Below are 20,412 nucleotides of genomic sequence, written 5' to 3' on the forward strand. Positions count from 1 at the left end.
CCACATGAAGTTTGAAGGTCTGTAGCGATTGGCTCTGCAGAAAGTTGGCCACCTCTTGACACTATGCTCCTCAGCATCCACTGACCCCGCTCCGTCAGTTTACGTGTCCTACCACTTGGTGGCAGAGTTGCTGTCGTTCCTACACACTTCCACTTTCTTATAATACAGCTGACAGTTGACTGTGGAATATTTAGGAGCCAGGAAATGTCACGACTGGATTTGTTGCACAGGTGGCATCCTATCACAGTTCCATGCTGGAATTCACTGAGCTCCTGAGAGTGACCCATTCTTTCACAAATGTTTGTAAAAGCAGTCTGCATGTCTAGGTGCTTGATTTTATACACCTGTGGACATGGAAGTGATTGAAACACCTGATTCTGATTATTAGGATGGGTGAGCCAATACTTTTGCATATATAGTGTGTGTGTGTATATATATATATATATATAAAAAAACCACCGTATGTAACCACCGTCGGTTATCTGTACAGCGAACTTGTCGTGGATCAACTCCAGCACTGCTTTGGCAGAGTTCAGAGCCCCAGATGGAATCGCGGAATGCAGCAGGTCAAGATGGGGATTCTTTTGGCCGACCACTGCCGCTGCGTTCCAGCTCCCTTTTCTGGTCCCTCAAGTCCTTTTTGATTTTGGTAAGTTTATTGAGGAGTCGGTCGATGCTCCACTCGTACCCGGCTACAGTCATCTCCCGCTGGATCGTTTCAAATATTGGCTTGGTCTGAGAGGCTCCTTCCAACTTTCACTGAATTTCATATGAAGACCACAGTTCCAGGAAGCACTGGGTCTCTTTCTCTGACCACTGCTGCTTGGACCGAATTGGGTAAAGACCCTCAAGTCCACCAAACAGTTATCCAGGTTGTTTTCTCTGACTAGATCCTTGCTGGTGTTGGATCTACTCGCAGATGTACGTTGCTTGGGATTAAAGCGTCTGCTAAATGAAATTGTAGAGATTGTAGATCTACTTTCCAACCCTCACCTGTGGTCATCAGCTCTTGGTAGTAGGGAGGTAGAAACTTTATTGGTCCCAAGGGAAATTCAAGTTGGGTTTTCTTTGTTTGCTTGATAGAAATAAGAACAGATACGAGACTTGATCTTAGCCAGAAGGCAGAGAAGTGATGTGAAGAGACTAAAACAATAAAATACGTGTGACTGAAATCAGGTAAGCTTGGAAATTTTGGAAAACTTGACGAGAATGACCCAACCTTTCCGAAACGATTCCAAACCTTAATTAATGAAAATTAAACCAAAATGACAAAAAAGTCCAAAATCATTTAATGATTGTTTAATGATCAGAGTTCTGCTTTCATCCTGAGAATATTTCCAGAGTTCCAGGTCCTTGAAGTCCATAGAGGAGAACGTCCCCTGTAGAAAGTTCTTGAGTAGACCTACCGACAACTGGACAGTCGTTGGTAGGTCTACTCTAGAACTTTCTCCAGGGGACGTTCTCCTTTCTTACTTCCAGTCTTTAAGTTTAGTCTCACTTAGAACATTCCAGGTCCTTGAAGTCCATAGAGGTGGGTCCAGAAAGACTAGAAGATTGTATGAAACAGCTGAAGATCATTGAAAATGTTTCAGTTTTCCCTAAACTATCTGAAACTTGACTAAAATGACACAAAACGATTGAAAACCTGTCTTTAATTAGTAAAAAATAAACATAAATGACAAAAAAGTCCCAAATCGTTTAATGATCAGAGTTATACCTTCAGACTGTGAATATTTCCAGAGTTCCAGAGTTCCAGGTCCTTGAAGTCCAAAGAGGTGGACCCAAGATATTAATCAGGGATCTTTCCAGTTGTCGGTAGGTCTACTCTAGAACTTTCTCCAGTTGTCGGTAGGTCTACTCAAGAACTTTCTCCAGTTGTCGGTAGGTCTACTCTAGAACTTTCTCCAGTTGTCGGTAGGTCTACTCTGGAACTTTCTCCAGTTGTCGGTAGGTCTACTCTAGAACTTTCTCCAGTTGTCGGTAGGTCTACTCTAGAACTTTCTCCAGTTGTCGGTAGGTCTACTCTAGAACTTTCTCCAGTTGTCGGTAGGTCTACTCTGGAACTTTCTCCAGTTGTCGGTAGGTCTACTCTGGAACTTTCTCCAGTTGTCGGTAGGTCTACTCTGGAACTTTGTCCAGTTGTCGGTAGGTCTACTCTAGAACTTTCTCCAGTTGTCGGTAGGTCTACCCTAGAACTTTCTCCAGTTGTCGGTAGGTCTACTCTAGAACTTTCTCCAGTTGTCGGTAGGTCTACTCTACAACTTTCTCCAGTTGTGAGTAGGTCTACTCTACAACTTTCTCCAGTTGTCAGTAGGTCTACTCTAGAACTTTCTCCAGTTGTCGGTAGGTCTACACTAGAACTTTCTCCAGGGGACATTCTCCTTTCCTGCCTCCAGTCTTTAAGTTTAGTCTCACTTAGAACATTCCAGGTCCTTGAAGTCCATAGAGGTGGGTCCAGATTTCTCACTTTTTAATGGACTTTTTCCATCATTTCTGAGCCTCAGAACTTCATCAGTCCAGCAGATAGAACCATGACATTTAGGAGGAGAAACACATCTGAGTTCTGATAAAAACTGACACCAGATCAGTTTAAATCCATCCAGGTCTAAAGACTGAATCTGGTTTCAGGCTGGATATAGGTTTTTTCCTCTCTGACTGTGACTCTGTTCGTCCAGAAGGAGGCAGCAGAGATCAGCTGATTGTCTGATGGATGACATCATCCACAGAGCATCATGGGAGATAAACGACAGAAGTTGATTCATTCAGAGAGAAGTCAGAACTGAATGTTTCCTGCAGGTCTGAAACCAAACATTTTCAGTTCTTTATTAGTTTTTTTCTGGTTTCTTTGTTTATATTAATGTTTCTTTCTTTTCTTTTTCTTTCTTGTTTCTTTATTTACCTTTTATTCTTTCTTTATAAAGAATTCCCTTGAGATAAAGTTTCTTTCTTTCTTTCTTTCTTTCTTTCTTTCTTTCTTTCTTTACCATCATCAGTAGTTGTGATTTAAATGATCCAGTGGTCTCTCTGTCAGATGTCTCCCTTCCATTCCTCTCAGTTTGTATTTAGTGTTTTATTGAGACAGTGAAAGCAGAGAAAGAGATAAATCCTCTCAGAGTCCAGCAGCACCGAGGATTATACAGCTTAATACACCAGCTTACACACACACACACACACACACACACACACACACACACACACACACACACACACACACACACAATAACACACACACACACAACGGCCTGCTGCCTCCATTTCTGATCTGATGGAGACACAGTTTATGTCCATCCAGCTGCAGACCTGACCAAAAGTATGTGGACAATAATAACTACTACTATTACTACTACTACTAATAATAATAAAGGTCAGACCTGACCAAAAGTATGTGGACAATAATAATAATAATAATAATAATAATAATAATAATAATAATAATAATAATAATAATAATAATAATAATATTATTATCAAACATCAGACCTGACCAAAAGTATGTGGACACTGATAACAATAATAATAATAACAATAACAAATGTCAATAGTGACCAAAAGTGTGTGCACACTGATATAATAGTAATAATAATAATAATAATAATATTACTAATAATATTACTACTACTACTAATGATGATAATAACAATAATAAAAATAAACATCAGTAGTGACTAAAAGTATGTGGACACTGATGTAATAACAATAATATTACTAATAATATTACAACTACTACTACTAATAATAATAATAAACATCAGTAGTGACCAAAAATATGTGAAAACTGAAATGATAATAATAATAATAATAATAATAATAATAATAATAATAATAATAATTGTTATTATTATTACATTACTACTTCTACTACTACTAATAATAAAAACAAACATTACACCTGACCAAAAGTATGTGGACACTGATATTATAACAACAACAATAATAATAATAATAATAATAATAATAACAACAACAAAAACAACAACAATAATAACAAACATGAGACCTGACCAAATGTATGTGTTCACTTTGATATAATAATAATGAATCATTAAAGCTCAGAGGAGGTGAAGGAGGTCAGTCTGCTTCTTGACTTTGTGCTGAAATTGAACATTAAGACTCGATTAGATTAAACACTGATACACTTGGTGTGTGTCTGTGTGTGTGTGTGTGTGTGTGTGTGTCCTTCAACCATGAAGTGAAGGTTGATGTTTCATCTTTAATTTACCTTCAAGTACTCTTCCAGATGCAGATCTTCATGTCAACCACCTGTGACTGATTTGAGTGTATCACTGCTGTAGAAATATACTATAGTAGAACTGATCCATCCGCAGTCAGCATCTGTCAGATTTTCCAACAAAACCAATATCAGACCATGCATTTCAAAACAAAACCAAAATAGACCCACACAACCCCAACAAAGACCTCCTCAGAGACGTCTTTAGCCTAATAAAGACCTCTACTGGACATGTGGAACTTCTTTAGAACCCTGCATATCTTCAAATACCTGTAGAACGTCAACAAAGACTTCTTTAACCCATGAAACACCTCTACAGGACATGCAGAACTTCTTTATAACCTTTATAACCTCAACAAAGACCTCCTCAGAGACTTCTTTAGCCTAATAAAGACCTCTACAGGAAACATAGAATTTCTTTAGAACCTTTAGAACATCAACAAAGACCTTCTTAAAGACTTCTTTAGCCTAATAAAGACCTCTACAGGACATGTAGAACTTCTTTAGAACCTTTAGAACATCAGCAAAGACCTTCTTAAAGACTTCTTTAGCCTAATAAAGACCTCTACAGGAAACGCAGAACTTCTTTAGAGCCTTTAGAACATCAACAAAGACCTTCTTAAAGACTTCTTTAGTCTAGTAAAGACCTCTACTAGACATGTGGAACTACTTTAAAATCCTGAATATCTTCAGATACCTGTAGAACATTGACAAAGACTTCTTTAACCCATTAAACACCTCTACAGGACATGTAGAACTTCTTTAGAATATCAACAAAGACCTTCTTAAAGACTTCTTTAGCCTAATAAAGACCTCTACAGGACATGTAGAACTTCTTTAGAACCTTTAGAACATCAACAAAGACCTTCTTAAAGACTTCTTTAGAATAACAAAGATATCTATGGGTTATCTAACTTCTTTAGAACCCTAAATATCTTTAAAGACCTGTAGAACATCAACAAAGACCTTACCAAAGACTTCTTTAACTCATTAAAGACCTATACAGGACACATGAAACTTCTTTAGAACCCTAAATATATTTTAAAAACTGTAGAACCTCAACAAAGACTTAAACAAAGACTACTTTAACCTACCAAGATGTCTACATGACCTCCAGAATGGCTCCAAGATGTCTAATTATGCCTACAGACCTGTAAAATCTTAACAATGTTGTCATGAATCTATCAAGGCTTCTACAAGACCTCTAGAACTTCTTTACACCTCTTAATTTTCTTAGAGACCCTCACATCAACAAAGATCTCCTTAAAAACTATTTTAACCTAATAAAAACCTCTACTGGACCTCTAGAACATCTTTAGACCTTTTAACTTCCTTAAAGACCTGCATGTCAAGAAGAGTATCTAAATTTCATAACCTAGTAAAGACTTCTATAGGCCTTATAGAACTCCTTGTAGTCCTTTAAATATCCATAAAGAAAGATCAGACAGCTCTAATGACAAAGAAGAAGACTTCTTTAAAGATTTCTTTAACCTATCAAGATCTCTACAGGACATCAGATATGTGTTCAATACCTGTAAATATGCTTTAAGATCTGTAGAATTTTTTAAAAGATCTCTAGCACCTTTAAAAAAACATTTTAATTTCCTTAAAGATCTAAAATCCTGAAAGAGCTGCGAACCTCAACAAAGACCTCCTTAAAGACTCACTCAACCTATCAAGACCATACCAGACCTCTAGAACTCCTTCTAGACCTCTAAATACCCTTAGTAACTTGTAGAACCTCAACAAAGACCTCCTTAAAGACATTTTCACCTTATTTAATACCTCTACAGGTCTTCTGGAGCTTCTTTAGTCCACTAAATACCCTTAAAGACTTGTAGAACCTCAACAACGGCCTCCTTAAAGACTAGTCCAACCTATCAAGATATATATATATATATATATATATATATATATATATATATATATATATATATATATATATATATATATATATATATATATATATATATTCATAGGATCTCTACAACTTCTTTAGACCTCTAAATATCTATAAATATCTGCAGAACTTCAACAAAGACCTCCTTAAAGAGTTCTTCTTCATGAGCACCATGTACATCAGTTCAGATGAGTCATTTTGAAATGAATTCCAGAAATCTCTAACTGCTTTTTACTGGTCAGAATGATGTTGATGATGTCTTTGGTTTAAATTCCAGTTCTTCAAACTTGACCTTCAAACATTAAATCATCTCCACATGTCGCTGGTTCTGCTGCTTCCTTTTGACTTTATCTCCTGAGCTTTCATAAAGGGAGGATCAGGGAATCTTGAGCTGAAGGAGATAAGAAAAGAAGCTCTGAAGAACCTTTAGAGGATTAAATCAGCTTCTATCATGGCCAAGATTCTTCCTTCTTATTTTATTTTAGTGAAAAACCTTTGACCAAAACCAGGTTGTTGAGAGTCCAGGTTTAAAATGAAACACTCTAATCTTATTTTGACTTCTTTCTGTTTTACTCTGGCCTTTTTTTAAATACATATTTTATAGTAACTTTACTCATATTTCTGTCTTAGAAGGATCTATTTCTATTTTTAATCCAAATTATTTAGCATTTGTAACATTTCTTTTGTTTGGTGCTACTGATTTAAAAGTGATTTTTTAAGGTTAATTGATTTTCCACTAAATTACATCGCTACTCTTTTTTAACATGTTTTCTGAGCAGCAGGGAGGCCCAGCTTCACTGAATTTTCAACAGTTTTCTAAATATTTAACTATTTTCTGTGATTCTGGCAGCAAACCGGCCAAACCACTATTTTTTGTATGTTTTTTTTAACTATACCTTTTTCTCAACACATTTACCTTTTTTTAATAAACTTTTTTTAATGCACTTTTCTTTAACATTTTTTCTTGCAGCAATGAGGGCATCAAACTTTGAAAAATCTATTATGATTATTATTTTTGTTATTGCAGATTTTCAGTGTGACTTTTTTCAGACAAACTTTTGGGTTTTTTATGCATTTTTCGAAGCAACCAGGAAGAGTTCCAGATTTTCTTTCTTTCTGTTTTTAAATTTGCAATTTCTTAATATTCTGTGTTTTTTATGCATTTTTTTCCAGAAACAAGAGCCCCAGATTTTTGCTGTATTTATTTATTATTTTTATTATTTTCAACATGAAATGTATCATTTTTTAACTGATTTTTTTCTGCCAGATGATCAATTTTAACAGTTTTTAATGTGCTGTTTTTTTCTACCTTTTTTGTTTTTCTTCTTGGTATTTTTTCTACCAGGAAGGGTTTCATTTACAGTTTCTTAATGAGCTGTTTTTTCTCTTTTTTTATCACAGCAAAAATCTATTTCATGAATAATTCTAAATTAGAATGTTTTAGAGGGTGCCAGTTTTTTTTTACTTAAAAAATATATTTTTGGTGGTTTTATTTTCTTCTTGTTGTTGTTGTTATTATTATTATTATGATTTTTACAGATTTTCACTGAATTTATTTTATTATTTTCAATATTTAATGTGTTGTTTTTTTAACGGATATTTTTTTCTGCCAGATTATCAGTTTTAGCTGTTTTTTTTATGTGCCTTTTTAAAAAAACGTTTTTTAAAATTTCCTTTGTGGTATTTTTTGGAACAGGAAAGGTTTCATTTACAGTTTTTTAAAATAAATTTTTTTGCAGCACGGTTGCTGTATTTCACAGTATTCTGAATCGTCTCTCAACATTTCTGGCATTGGTTTTTTTTTCTAAGTTTAATGAAAAAATAATGTTTTCTGTCGAAGGACCAAACTGTGTGTGACTTTTCAGGGTAAAAATAAAAACACACCAGAGTCCCGCTGCAGAGAATATTTAAAATGAGGTTTAAACCGTTATTCAGCTCGGAGAGAAAATCCCTGAAAATAACGGACAGAAAACGAGATGCATCTGCTCATTATTAACCGTCCCTTCAGGCAGACTTCATCATCATCATCATCATCATCATCATCATCATCATCATCATCATCATCATCGTGGTTTTATTGTGTCTGTCCCTTTAACTTGGTCCAGCTGAACCTCCCCTTTAACTGTGAGCGCTTTAATCCCAGCTGGGAGAGATGCTCAGATAGATGAACACACTCAGATTAGTGAATCGGAGCTGAAACAACAAGAACTCACCTCGGATTTATCTCCTCTTCTTCACTTTTTTATTTTTTCCTTCTGCTCGGATGTAAATCAGTAAATCAATCGATGAATGGATGAAGTGATCGGAAAGACGGAGGATTAACTGGAGCTCTGTTTGGCAGGAATAAAGTTGAATCTGAAGAAGAAGTAGAAGAGGATGAGGATCTGATGAGGATCTGATGAGGATCTGATGAGGATCAAACCGATCGGAAACTGATCAAAGTGATTGACGATGATTGTTTGGAGCTGAAGCAGCAGCGGAGATGTACGAGGAGAACCGCCGAGGTGAGAACTTTTTACATTTACTGTCAAACTACGGGTTTCTGTGGATTTAAGGAAATTTAATCCATAAAGTCGGAATTTTTAGATCAAATATTCAAAACCGTCTAAATTTAAACACTCTGAATGTTGAAATAAATGAAAAAAGAAACATTTTCACTCCACAGAAACTCGGAACAGAATCTGAGGAGGGAAATGAGCTTTTCTTCAGATATTTGAATCAAAAGACGCAATAATGAAAAGGTTTTTCCGGTTCTGTGGTTTATTATTAGATTTTAGCAGCAGCAGCAGCAGCGTTCATGTGATCCTCTAATCTGATGTCGGATAAACGTTGTGTGTCTGTGTGTGTTTCCTCCGACCACATTCTGATGATGTTGATTTTATTATTTCTTCTGTTATATTTCTGTCATGATGAAGGTTCCGTTAGAGACGTTCATCTTCAGCGTCTTTTTAATTATTATTACACAGAATCAGACCAAGATCCACAAACACACAACCAGCGTTGGTGTTTTGTGTCTTTTTGTGGTCATTTTGTGTCTTTTTGTGGTCATTCTGTGGTCATTTTGTCTTTTAGTGGTCATTTTATGTGTCTTTGTGGTCATTTTGTGGTCATTTTGTCTTTTTGTGGTCATTTTGTGTGTCTTTGTGGTCTTTTTGTGGTCATTTTGTGTGTCTTTGTAGTTGTATTTAGTCTCTGTAGTTTTGCGTTGATTCCTGCTGAAACTGTGACTCACTTATTGAAACAGTTGATTCTTTTTCTATCATTTGACAAATCGATTGATCAGTCACAGCTGAAACTGCTTTCTGATTCGTCCGTTTTTCAAACAACATTTGTGTGAATTTCATCCAGCATTTGAGTCTGAATTTGCGTTTGCACCACTGACCTCCCACCTTTACCTGATTCCTCAGATGCCTCGTTACTGCTGTTTCCTTCCTGTTTCTACATTATAAAAATACAGCATTATTGTTAATTATTCCTGCATGTGAATTTTAAACCATGATCAGCAGTATCAGTCAATAATCAATTAAATGTGAAAGTATATGATTCGAGATGCTGATAGGATTAACTGAAACCACAGAAGCTACTAAACTATGCAAACAATTCAGCTGAAGGATCGCTGTCTTCATTAACTCTGGAATACATGAGAGCTGGTTGGAGGTCATTAACCACTACAGAAGTCTTTGTCATGGTGCCTGTTGCTGTTAAACTCCCACAATGCTCTCTGCTTGCCAACATCTTCTGGTCTGTACAGTATTAAACAGCAAAAGACTCCACAACTTGCTGGAACAACCAGGTACTACAGATGAAGAAAATATTGTCAAAATGACCCAAAATGTCTCCAAAATAACTCAAAACTTGTCTAAAATGACAAAACATTTGTTTAAAATGACTCAAAGTGAGGCCAAATTGACTGAAAAATTCTCCAAGAAAAATTCCTTACAACTTGTCCATAATTACTTGAAAATTGTCGTAAAGGACTCAAAAAGTGTCCACAATAACTTGAAACTAGTCCAAAATGTGTGGAAACTTGCTAGCTAAACTCCCACAATGCTCTCTGCTTTGAATGTAGCCTGAGTGACGCCTCCTCTGGTCTCTACAGGATTAAACAGGAAGAGGCTCCACCTGGTGGAACAACCAGGGACTACGGATGATCTACATTTACTGACATACACAACCTTCTTCTTTTTCCATGTCATCAGTTAATATAGTTTTAATCGGTTAAATTACTGCTGACAGTTCATCAATTAATCATCAACATTTCTATTTAAATACGACTTCAACATTTCAGACACACGAACATCGGATTGTTGCGACTCGTTCTCCCACATTTATTGAATACAAACTCTGAGTTGGAACTTCATCATCCCAGATGTCAAAAGTTTGTTGAATCAGCCTCAGGTGTGACCTCTGACCTCAGGTGTGACCTCTGACCTCAGGTGTGACCTCTGACCTCAGGTGTGACCTCCGACCTCAGGTGGGTGGGGTTTCATGCTGCTGCTGATCCTGATGAAGGATCAGACCTCCCGCTCTCTGCTTCCTCGCCGAGTTAAGATGGCCTCCGCGGACCTTCTGATAGCGTTGTCATGGAAATGAGCATTATCGTGTGTTGCCATGGCAGCGGAGTTAATCCGTCCTTTTGCTCCGGTCCCTGAGACGAGGCTTATTTTAAACCTCAGAGTAACCTTTAAAGAGAGGAGACGGTTTCATCCTGATCCTGCAGCATCCAGTCCAGCATTTATCGATCATTCGTTCTTCACTTTGACGACAGAAATCAAACACGAGGCAACAAGTTAAAACAACTACTCTGAATTTATTTTGGATTTAAAAATTATAATAATAATCATGACTTAGGAGGCGATAAAAGGTCTTAAATGTAATTCTGAAAGTCTGATTCAGGTAATAAAATTTAATATGAAAATTACATTAATGCAAAACTGAACAGACGTAACTTTAATGTTTTCCAGACTTTTTCTCACATTTCATCATTGGTACTTTTTTTTATTAATGTCTTGACATTTCAAACATATATGCAGCCCTTTAAAACCTACCATCATGCACCAGCACATATTCTTACATTTTTTAAGACTCTAGTGCAGTTTTTTTTGGAGTATTTTTATTTGCTTTACATCAATATAAGCTTTATGTCCCAAGTTTTAATAATATGTATTGACTCATGTTTTAACTACTACAATAAATTGCGTAAAAGTGCAGTTAACTTAAAAAATTAAAACTCTGTTTTTTTCACATATATTTCAAAATACAGAAGTTGCACAGCTGTATCCCTCAAACTAGTAGAAAAGTTGCACAACATCCTGTGGTCTGGTTTCTACAGATTTCTGTTATGTGCGCTTTATTGTGTATTTTTACAAACTGATCACTGAACGTGCCATGTTTAGTTAGCTCACCTCTGATTGGCTGAGAGTCAGCAGTAGAGAGAGCTGGGAACGGCGGCTAATTCTGGAGCTAAGTTATGGGGTTTTTCTAGTTCTTCTGGCGTTGGCTACGGTCCACAGTAGCCTGTGTGAAGGTTCAATAAACCAGCAGAGAACCAGATAAAGTCTCACTCATTCATCACAGAGGGTCGCTACAATATGTTGACCTGTTTTTACAACTTGACCCATGTTGGTCGGTGTTTCTTCCTGTTCCCAGCATTTTATTCTATCTAATTTCACTTCCATGGAGACGGCTTTCCTTTTCTTCCAAACATCAGAAGAGTCTGACTTACGCTGGGAGCCATAATGAAGGACAAAAAGTTAGTGAATGTAGCACAATCTAAGGTGGAGTACAACCAGAGAATGGAAACAAAGCTGTCTGATAGCGCTATGTGACGACATATTTGTCCGATACGCTCGCCAACTAGTTCCACATAACCAGTTCCAACATAATGACAAAACGCTGTAGGTCGAGGACGTCGTAAAACAAGAATCTCCTGTATACACTGAAATATTTTAAGATGTTTCTGAGGAGCAGCGACTGACATATAATAAATATTTTCTGTCGTGTTCAGAAATCTCACATTTAACCTGAGAAACCTGCTTCGGTTCATGTAATGAAATGAGAACATAAAAACATCGACTGTTCACCTCTGCAGGACGTGTTTCTAGACAAATCTTCTGAACATTTTGTCATTTTGACAGATTTTTCTCCTGTTTGTTAAATGGAAAAGCTGCAGAGTTCCTGGTGTTTCTGGAAATAAGACTTTTCTGTAAAACCTTTTCCTTTCGCTTCTCTTCCTTCTGACTATAAAATGAAAGATCTGCTGTGACTAGAAGTAATGTTACATCAGATTTTTATGAATGTTTAGTTCATCTCAGCTGTTTTTTTCTGCTTCTTATCGTAGTTTGAAGATGAGTTTAGTTCAGTCTGATAATATTGCTACCAGATTCTTATCAACCTCCAAAAACCCAGCAGGAAGTTTTCTGTTTGAAAATCCCCAACAACTGGTTCTGATGTGTGAATAAATCAGGAAACGAAACCAAATCTAAGATTAAAGTCGTGATATTTCATCATAATCACTTTATTCTACATGTCTCATTTAATCCTCCTGTCATGCTGTGGGTCAGATTGAATCATTTTAAAGTTAAAAAAATTATTTTAATTATAAAAAAATTTTTTTGGAATGAAATTTCTCCCGATTGACTTAAGAAATGCAATCAACATATAAAATGGTCCATTTCACATATTTGCACCCTGATCAGAAGAGGTGTTAATTTATCAACATCACTCCATGAAAAAAAAATCAGAATGTAAAATAGAATTTAAAAAACAAATGTCTAAAACTACTATATGTTATATGTATGTCATTCCAACATACATTTAGAAAAGTTTTAGTGTCCTTTTTTGTTCTGAAAAATGAGTGAATTATCCCCATTGAACCGTTATCTGTGAGAGGTAAAGAACACCACTACACTATATATACATTGAAATGATTATTAATGGACGTAATAATGAGATATAAACAACATTTATTGGGATTTTTGTGTAATTAAACATGCCTCAGGAATATCACTGCTGTTCCTGAGAAACCAACCTAACAGGAGGGTAAAAAAATTAGCAAAAATCTGCAGTTTGCTCAAACCAGATTCTGTAAAAAAACTAAAAAATTCTGCGTTTTTCTGCACAACTGTGAAGCCACGACTGACTCAGCTGTGACCAACAGTCAGCTGGCAGAAATTGAGAGGGTTTTTTTTCTGTGTGGACATCAACATGAAGCAGAAATGTCGAGTGTGAAGTCGTCTGAATGTTATCGATGTAAATAAAGAAAACAGATGAGAACCTGCAACAAGACATGAAGAAGAGAGCAAACACAAAGAAAACTGGTAACATTTGAGGATATTTCAGACAAACAACAACAAACTGGAAAAGTCTTTTTACCCCACAACAACTGTTTTGTATTTTCTGAAAAAATCTTTAATAATTGTCACATTCTGTTATTGCTTTAGTCTGTGCACTGAATTAACTAAAGTTAAAGTTACTTCATCCAGTTCTGCCAACATCTAACCTAAAATTCATGATCTCACACGTAAAGAACAGAAGAAGACACCAGAGTAATGTGACGTGAACTTTGTATTTGTCGATATTTCAGCCGATAACGTGAGATTATTGTTGGAGCTTCGCTGCAGAAACGAGCTCCGCTGAGCGTCTGAGATGTGAGCAATGAAGAAGAAGGAAAAGAAAAACTGCCCCAACATTCACTAAATGAACTGATGACCTTCCAGCTGGACCAGGCTGCAGGGCAACATGCCACACACACGCTAACACACACACACACACACACACACACGAACACACACACACACACACACACACGCTAACACACACACACACACACGCTAACACACACACACACACGCTAACACACACACACACGCTAACACACACACACACACGCTAACACACACACACAGACACACGCTAACACACATACACGCTACCACACACACACACACAGACACACACACACACACACACACGCTAACACGCCACACACACGCTAACACACACACGCTACCACACACACACACACACGCTAACACACACACACGCTAACACACACACACACGCTACCACACACACACACACACACGCTAACACACACAAACACACACACGCTACCACACACACACACGCTAACACACACACACACACACGCTAACACACACACACACGCTACCACACACACACACACACACGCTAACACACACAAACACACACACGCTACCACACACACACACGCTAACACACACACACACACGCTACCCCACACACACACACACGCTACCACACACACACACGCTAACACACACACACGCTAACACACACACACACACGCTAACACACACACACACACGCTACCACACACACACACAGACACACACACGCTAACACGCCACACACGCTAACACACACACACGCTACCACACACACACACACACACACACACGCTAACACACACACACACAAGCTAACACACACACACACGCTACCACACACACACACACGCTACCACACACACACACGCTAACACACACACACACGCTACCACACACACACACACACACACTAACACACACACACACGCTAACACACACACACACGCTACCACACACACACACACACACACACGCTACCACACACACACGCTAAAACACACACACACACACACACACGCTAACACACACACACACGCTACCACACACACACACACACTAACACACACACACGCTACCACACACACACACGCTAAAACACACACACACATGCTAACACACACACACACGCACTAACACGCCACACACACGCTAACACAGACACACACACGCTACCACACACACGCTAACACACACACGCTAACAAGCCACACACGCTAACACACCACACACACGCTAACACAGACACACACTAACAGAGACACACACACTAACACGCCACACACACGCTAACACAGACACACACACGCTACAACACACACACACACACACACACACACACATGCTAACACAGATATACACATGCTAACACAGACACACACACGCTAAGACACACACACACGCTAACACAGACACACACACGCTACCACACACACACACTCTAACACAGACACACACACGCTAACACATACACACGCTACCACAAACACACACACTAACACAGACACACGCTAACACACACACACACGCTACCACAAACACACACGCTAACACAGACACACACACGCTAACATGCCACACACATGACACACACACACAAACTAACACAGACACACACACACAAACACACACACACACTCTAACAGACACACACATGCTGCACACACACACGCTAACACACTTGTGAGCTCACACACTGATGGTGGGCAGCAAAGCTGGAGTTTAATAAGGCGGACGAAGGCGAATAACGGGACGCCCCGTTACACCACACACACTTTTATTTGTGTTTTGGTCTTTGTGGGGACCTCGTTAATACAATGAACTCCCAGGACCCCGATGCTGAACCAGGACCTCGTAGTAAAAACTAGAACCTGCCCTCAGTCCAACTAATCTGGACCAAACATTTAACCTGAACCCTGAAACCATCTGTACTGGGCATCGAGACCTGGTTCCAATTTAAAACCAGTTTCTACTTAGAACCAATTCCAGCACAAAATTCATTCCAACTTAGAACCAACTCCAACTTATAAGCTTTTAGTACTCAGAACTGGTTCAGACTTAGAACAGGTTCATACTTGAAATTGGTTCCAACTTATGACCAGTTCTAATTTATATCTTTTTTTTATTATAAGAACTGGTTCCAATATAGAACCAGTTCCTTTGTATTTTATCTTGGAAAATGTTCCCACATAGAAGTTCTTTCAGGTTCAATCTGTTTCCAACTTAGAACCTGTTGTCACTCAGAACCTATTACAACTTAGAGCTGTGATCAAATTAGAACTATTTCCAACTTAAGACTGTTTCCAAAACTGAACTGGTTCTACCTGAGAACCAATTCCAGCTTTCATCCGGTTCTAACTAATGTCCTTTTCCTACTTAGAACTGGTTCCAGCATAGAATAGGTTCATACTTCGAACTGGTACCAGTTTGAAATCAGTTGTAATTCAGAACACTTTCTTAGTTAAAACAAATTCCAACTTAGAACAATTTCTAACAATGAAATATGTTCCAGTGTAGAACTTGTTCCAGCTTAGAACTGTTTCCAACATAGAACTGGTTCCAACTTACAGCCAGTTCCAGCTTAAACCCTGTTTCTTATTTAGAACTGATTAAGTGCTCAGCTGTTACTGAGAACAGGAACTCTTAAGTTTTCTTCTGTTAGAAGGATACCCATCCTTTGACCTTACTTTGGCAAAAACATCCCTGTTTTCCAAAAAGAAACATTTTTTCCCCACGAAAGTTCCCACTTTGTCAAAAATGTCTTTATTTTAGAAAAAAAAAGTTACAAAACTCTGTTTAAAATGTTCCCACTTCATAAAAAAAGGTCCTTCTTTAAATAAAAAAAAAAACTTGGCTGCTTTGAGTCCGAAATGTTCATATTTTCAAATAAATGTCCAAACTTTGAAACCAAGAAAAGCCCTCAGAGAGTGCAGTCCTCCTCCAAGGCTGCTCAGCTGTTGTATCATTTCTGACAGATGAAATCTTGAAAAAATTTGTGGTAGAAAACCATAGAATGTGTCCATTTAATATAGATGTACCCACAAACAAAATGACCTTCCTCTGAGCACAGGCGTGTGTTATTCTTGTGTACGTTATGTATGGATACCGAATCATGTGACCTAAATATGTAGCGGCAGCGGGAATTGATGGGACTCAGAAACACCCCCACAATTTAATCAGTTGTTCCTTGTATGATTTCTAACAGATAAGTCCTGATAAATCCTCAGCGGTGGATTTGTATTAGAATCACAATCATGTGATCATCAGCAGGCAGCTGATGTAGTGTTCACTGGTTGTCATGGTTACAGTGATGCCGTGTCGCTATCTGGCAATGATACAGAAATCTTTAACAAATCCGTGGATCCAGACTATAAGCTGCATCACTGCCAAAATCTAATGACTTGGTCCTTGTGTCATTTCTGACCTTCTCTGAAAATTTCATCCGAATCCTTTATTCTGTTTTTGAGTAATGTTGCTAACAGACAGACAGACAGACAGACAGACAGACCAACCAAGACCGATTGTCTTATAACTCAGCCGCGTTCCTTCGTGGAGTAAAAATATGAATTTCAGAAGAAAACTGGAGACTGTGTAGAGAACCAACAAGAATTTTCAACTGGACGTGTCTTGAACCTACAAGAGAAGTGCACTGGACAGAAATCTTTAACAAATCCATGGATCCAGACTATAAGTCACGTCACTGCCAAAATCTAAGGAGGTGGTCTTTGTGTCATTTCTGACCTTCCCTGAAAATTTCATCCAAATCTGTTGGTAATGTTGCATACAGAAAGACAGATAAATGATGCTGATTGTCACATAACTCCACCCATCCCCTGGTGGAGTAATAAATGAATGCTCTGACTTGAATTTCTGTCTTAAACTCAGGACAATGCATTTGATTCTCCCTTTTTAAAATTATCCCCACCATATCAGAAAATGTCCCCACTTTTTAAATTGTCCTTACTTTCTCTAAAATGTCCCCACTTTCTCTAAAATGTCCCCACTTTCTCTAAAATGTCCCCACTCTGTAAAATGTCTCCACTTTCTCTTAAATGTCCGCACTTTGTCTAAAATGTCCTCGCTCTCTCTTCAATATCCGCATTTTCTGTAAAATGTCCCCACTTTCTCTAAAATGTCCCCCTTTTCTGTAAAATGTCCCCACTCTCTCTAAAATGTCCTCACTTTCTCTAATATGTCCCCACTTTCTGTTAAATGTCCCCATTTTCTGTAAAATGTCCCCACGTTCTCTAAAGTGTCTCAACTTTCTCTAAAATGTCCCTACTCTTTGTTAAATGTCCCCACTGTCTCTAAAATGTTCCCAATTCCTGTAAAATGTCCCCACTTTCTGTAAAATGTCTCCACTTTCTCTAGAATGTCATTTTGTCAAACAGGTCACATCTCTGTCAAAATTCATTCTTTGTTTCAAACAAATGTCCCGATTTTGTGAGAAAATATCCTCACTTGGCCCAGATGTGTCCCCACTTCCCCTAAGAATGTCCTTACGACAACACTTGGTCCAGACGTGTCCCCGCATCCCCTAAGAATGTCCTCATGACAACACTTGGTCTAGACGTGTCCCCACATCCCCTAAGAATGTCCTCGCAACAACACTTGGTCCTGACGTGTCCCCACTTCCCATAAGAATGTCCTCACAACAACACTTGGTCCTGACGTGTCCCCGCTTCCCCTAAGAATGTCCTCATGACAACACTTGGTCCTGACATGTCCCCGCTTCCCATAAGAATGTCCTCATGACAACACTCGGTCCCCACAACCTTAGTCGTGCGTGAACAGACACCCTCTGTTGTCTCGGTAACCGGAGTCGACTCGGGTAATTCGTCCATAATTAGACGCTCTGAGTCGTCCTGTGGGTGAAAGAAGCTCCGCTGACTCCTCACACGACTCGCGTCATGTGACCAAACATCAGCAACTAATTGGACGCTGAGGTCACTGAAGGAAACACTGAGGACCAGAGCACAATAATTTTCCAGCACAACTCATTTTTCAGATCGTTTTAGTTGTTTTTGCTCCTTCAGGGCTTCGGTGCTCAGTTAGGAGGAGAAATTTAATGTAATAATAATAAATCCACAGAGAAACATTGAGTCACGTTGATGGCTGATGTAAACATGTTGTTGGAAAATTCTCAGGAAACAGCGACATGCAGAAACATTCAGACACTGTGTGTTGGTAATAAAATCCAAATGGAACCAGACTCAGTATCACATTTACACCAACAGCAGACTGTAAAATAAAACTGTGATTAATATTAAATAAAAGCCCAAACCTCCTTCCAGCACATTATTATCACCATTTCTTGACATATAAAGACTGTTGAAAGACATGTAAATGTAATTTTGTGAATATTTTTGTTTTTATTTCATTGATCAAAGTGTCAAAGTCAAGTTTAATACCGTCAGTATATTTCTCTATTAGTTAGTCTAGTCTAGTAGTATTAGTGACATTAACAGAAAAATGAATCATTTTATAGAACTTTTCTTTTTGCTTTTGCCATTTTTTAAAATCTGCTAAAATGTCACTAAAATTATAAAAACAGCAAAACTGAAAATCTGCTACTGAGAAAAACTATGAAATCTCAACTAATTAAAAAAAATTTTTTTTACATCAACATACTGTTAAAATGTGTTTTTGAATTTATTAGGTTTTCACAAATAATAATAATAATAATAATAATAATAATAATAATAATAATAATAATAACAATAATGTATAATAAGAAATAAACTGTTCAAGTTAAAGAAAATATTAGACCATTAGAAAAAAATTATGAAATTTTGCCCTTTTTATTTTTAAACTTTTCCCGTATTTTTAGAAATACACAAAAAATATTAATAAAACTTTAAAAATAGACTGTGAACTTGTAAACATAATGTAAAATAACATTCAAAACCGTGACTGAAAAAGCATAAAATTTTAATTTCATAAAAGTTAAAACATATTTGCAAATATATTGTGGTCAAAGACTGGTAAAATAGATATATTTGCAAATTTCCTCTGATTTTACAGATACTTCCATTTTATTTAACAGATGAAAGTGATCAGGTTTAATATTGTGAAAATATTACTAAACTTAAATTGCTGTTTATAGAAAAAGAATGTAATCCTATTAAAGATATTCTGTTTACTGAAGGAATGATAAGTATCAAGTATAAAATTCTCCAATTTTAAAATCTGGAAGCCTTAAAGCCTAAAATTGTTGCATCAAAATTGATTTAGTGATTAATTGATATTTGAAATGTTTTTTTCAGTAGAGTGGCAACTAACAGTTTGAACGTCCTCAAACACATGGTCCCACTTTGTGAAAAAAGTTGTCCACTTTCCACACAAATGTCCTCATTGAACACGCTGTCCCTTTTTAAAAATCTAATATCCCGTTGGTCCCCGTAAAGCAGATTTCTGTGAACGCTTGTTAACTGGAGCTGATTTGGGTTAATTTGTTCTTGATTGGAAGCTACTAGTCATCCTACAGGTGAAGCAGCTCCACTGATTCTTCAAACAACATGAACCCAGCGTCAACCTTCGGGGAGGATTTATAATGTTTTTAAAAACAGTTTAGATGAGTTTTGATGCAAACTGCAACACTCTACTGCAGGAGTGTCAAACTTATGTTAGTTCAT

At 37.4% G+C, this 20,412-nt stretch overlaps 1 protein-coding gene and 1 pseudogene across 1 annotated transcript in view; one reads left to right on the top strand and one right to left on the bottom strand.

Moving 5' to 3' along the window:
* Nucleotides 1–1,018: 1,018 nt before the first annotated feature.
* On the bottom strand, nt 1,019–1,134 carry LOC111583479 (U2 spliceosomal RNA; annotated as a pseudogene).
* A 7,157-nt stretch (nt 1,135–8,291) lies between these two features.
* cacna1fb (calcium channel, voltage-dependent, L type, alpha 1F subunit) overlaps nt 8,292–20,412 on the top strand; it is a 71,916-nt gene continuing 59,795 nt past the window's right edge. Inside the window, exon 1 of the mRNA XM_055012631.1 lies at nt 8,292–8,632. Coding sequence (XP_054868606.1) covers nt 8,611–8,632 — 22 coding nt within the window. The 5' untranslated portion in view covers nt 8,292–8,610. The remainder of the gene's footprint in view (nt 8,633–20,412) is intronic.

Source organism: Amphiprion ocellaris, chromosome 8, assembly GCF_022539595.1.
Source record: "Amphiprion ocellaris isolate individual 3 ecotype Okinawa chromosome 8, ASM2253959v1, whole genome shotgun sequence".
Classification (NCBI taxonomy): Eukaryota; Metazoa; Chordata; class Actinopteri; family Pomacentridae; genus Amphiprion; species Amphiprion ocellaris.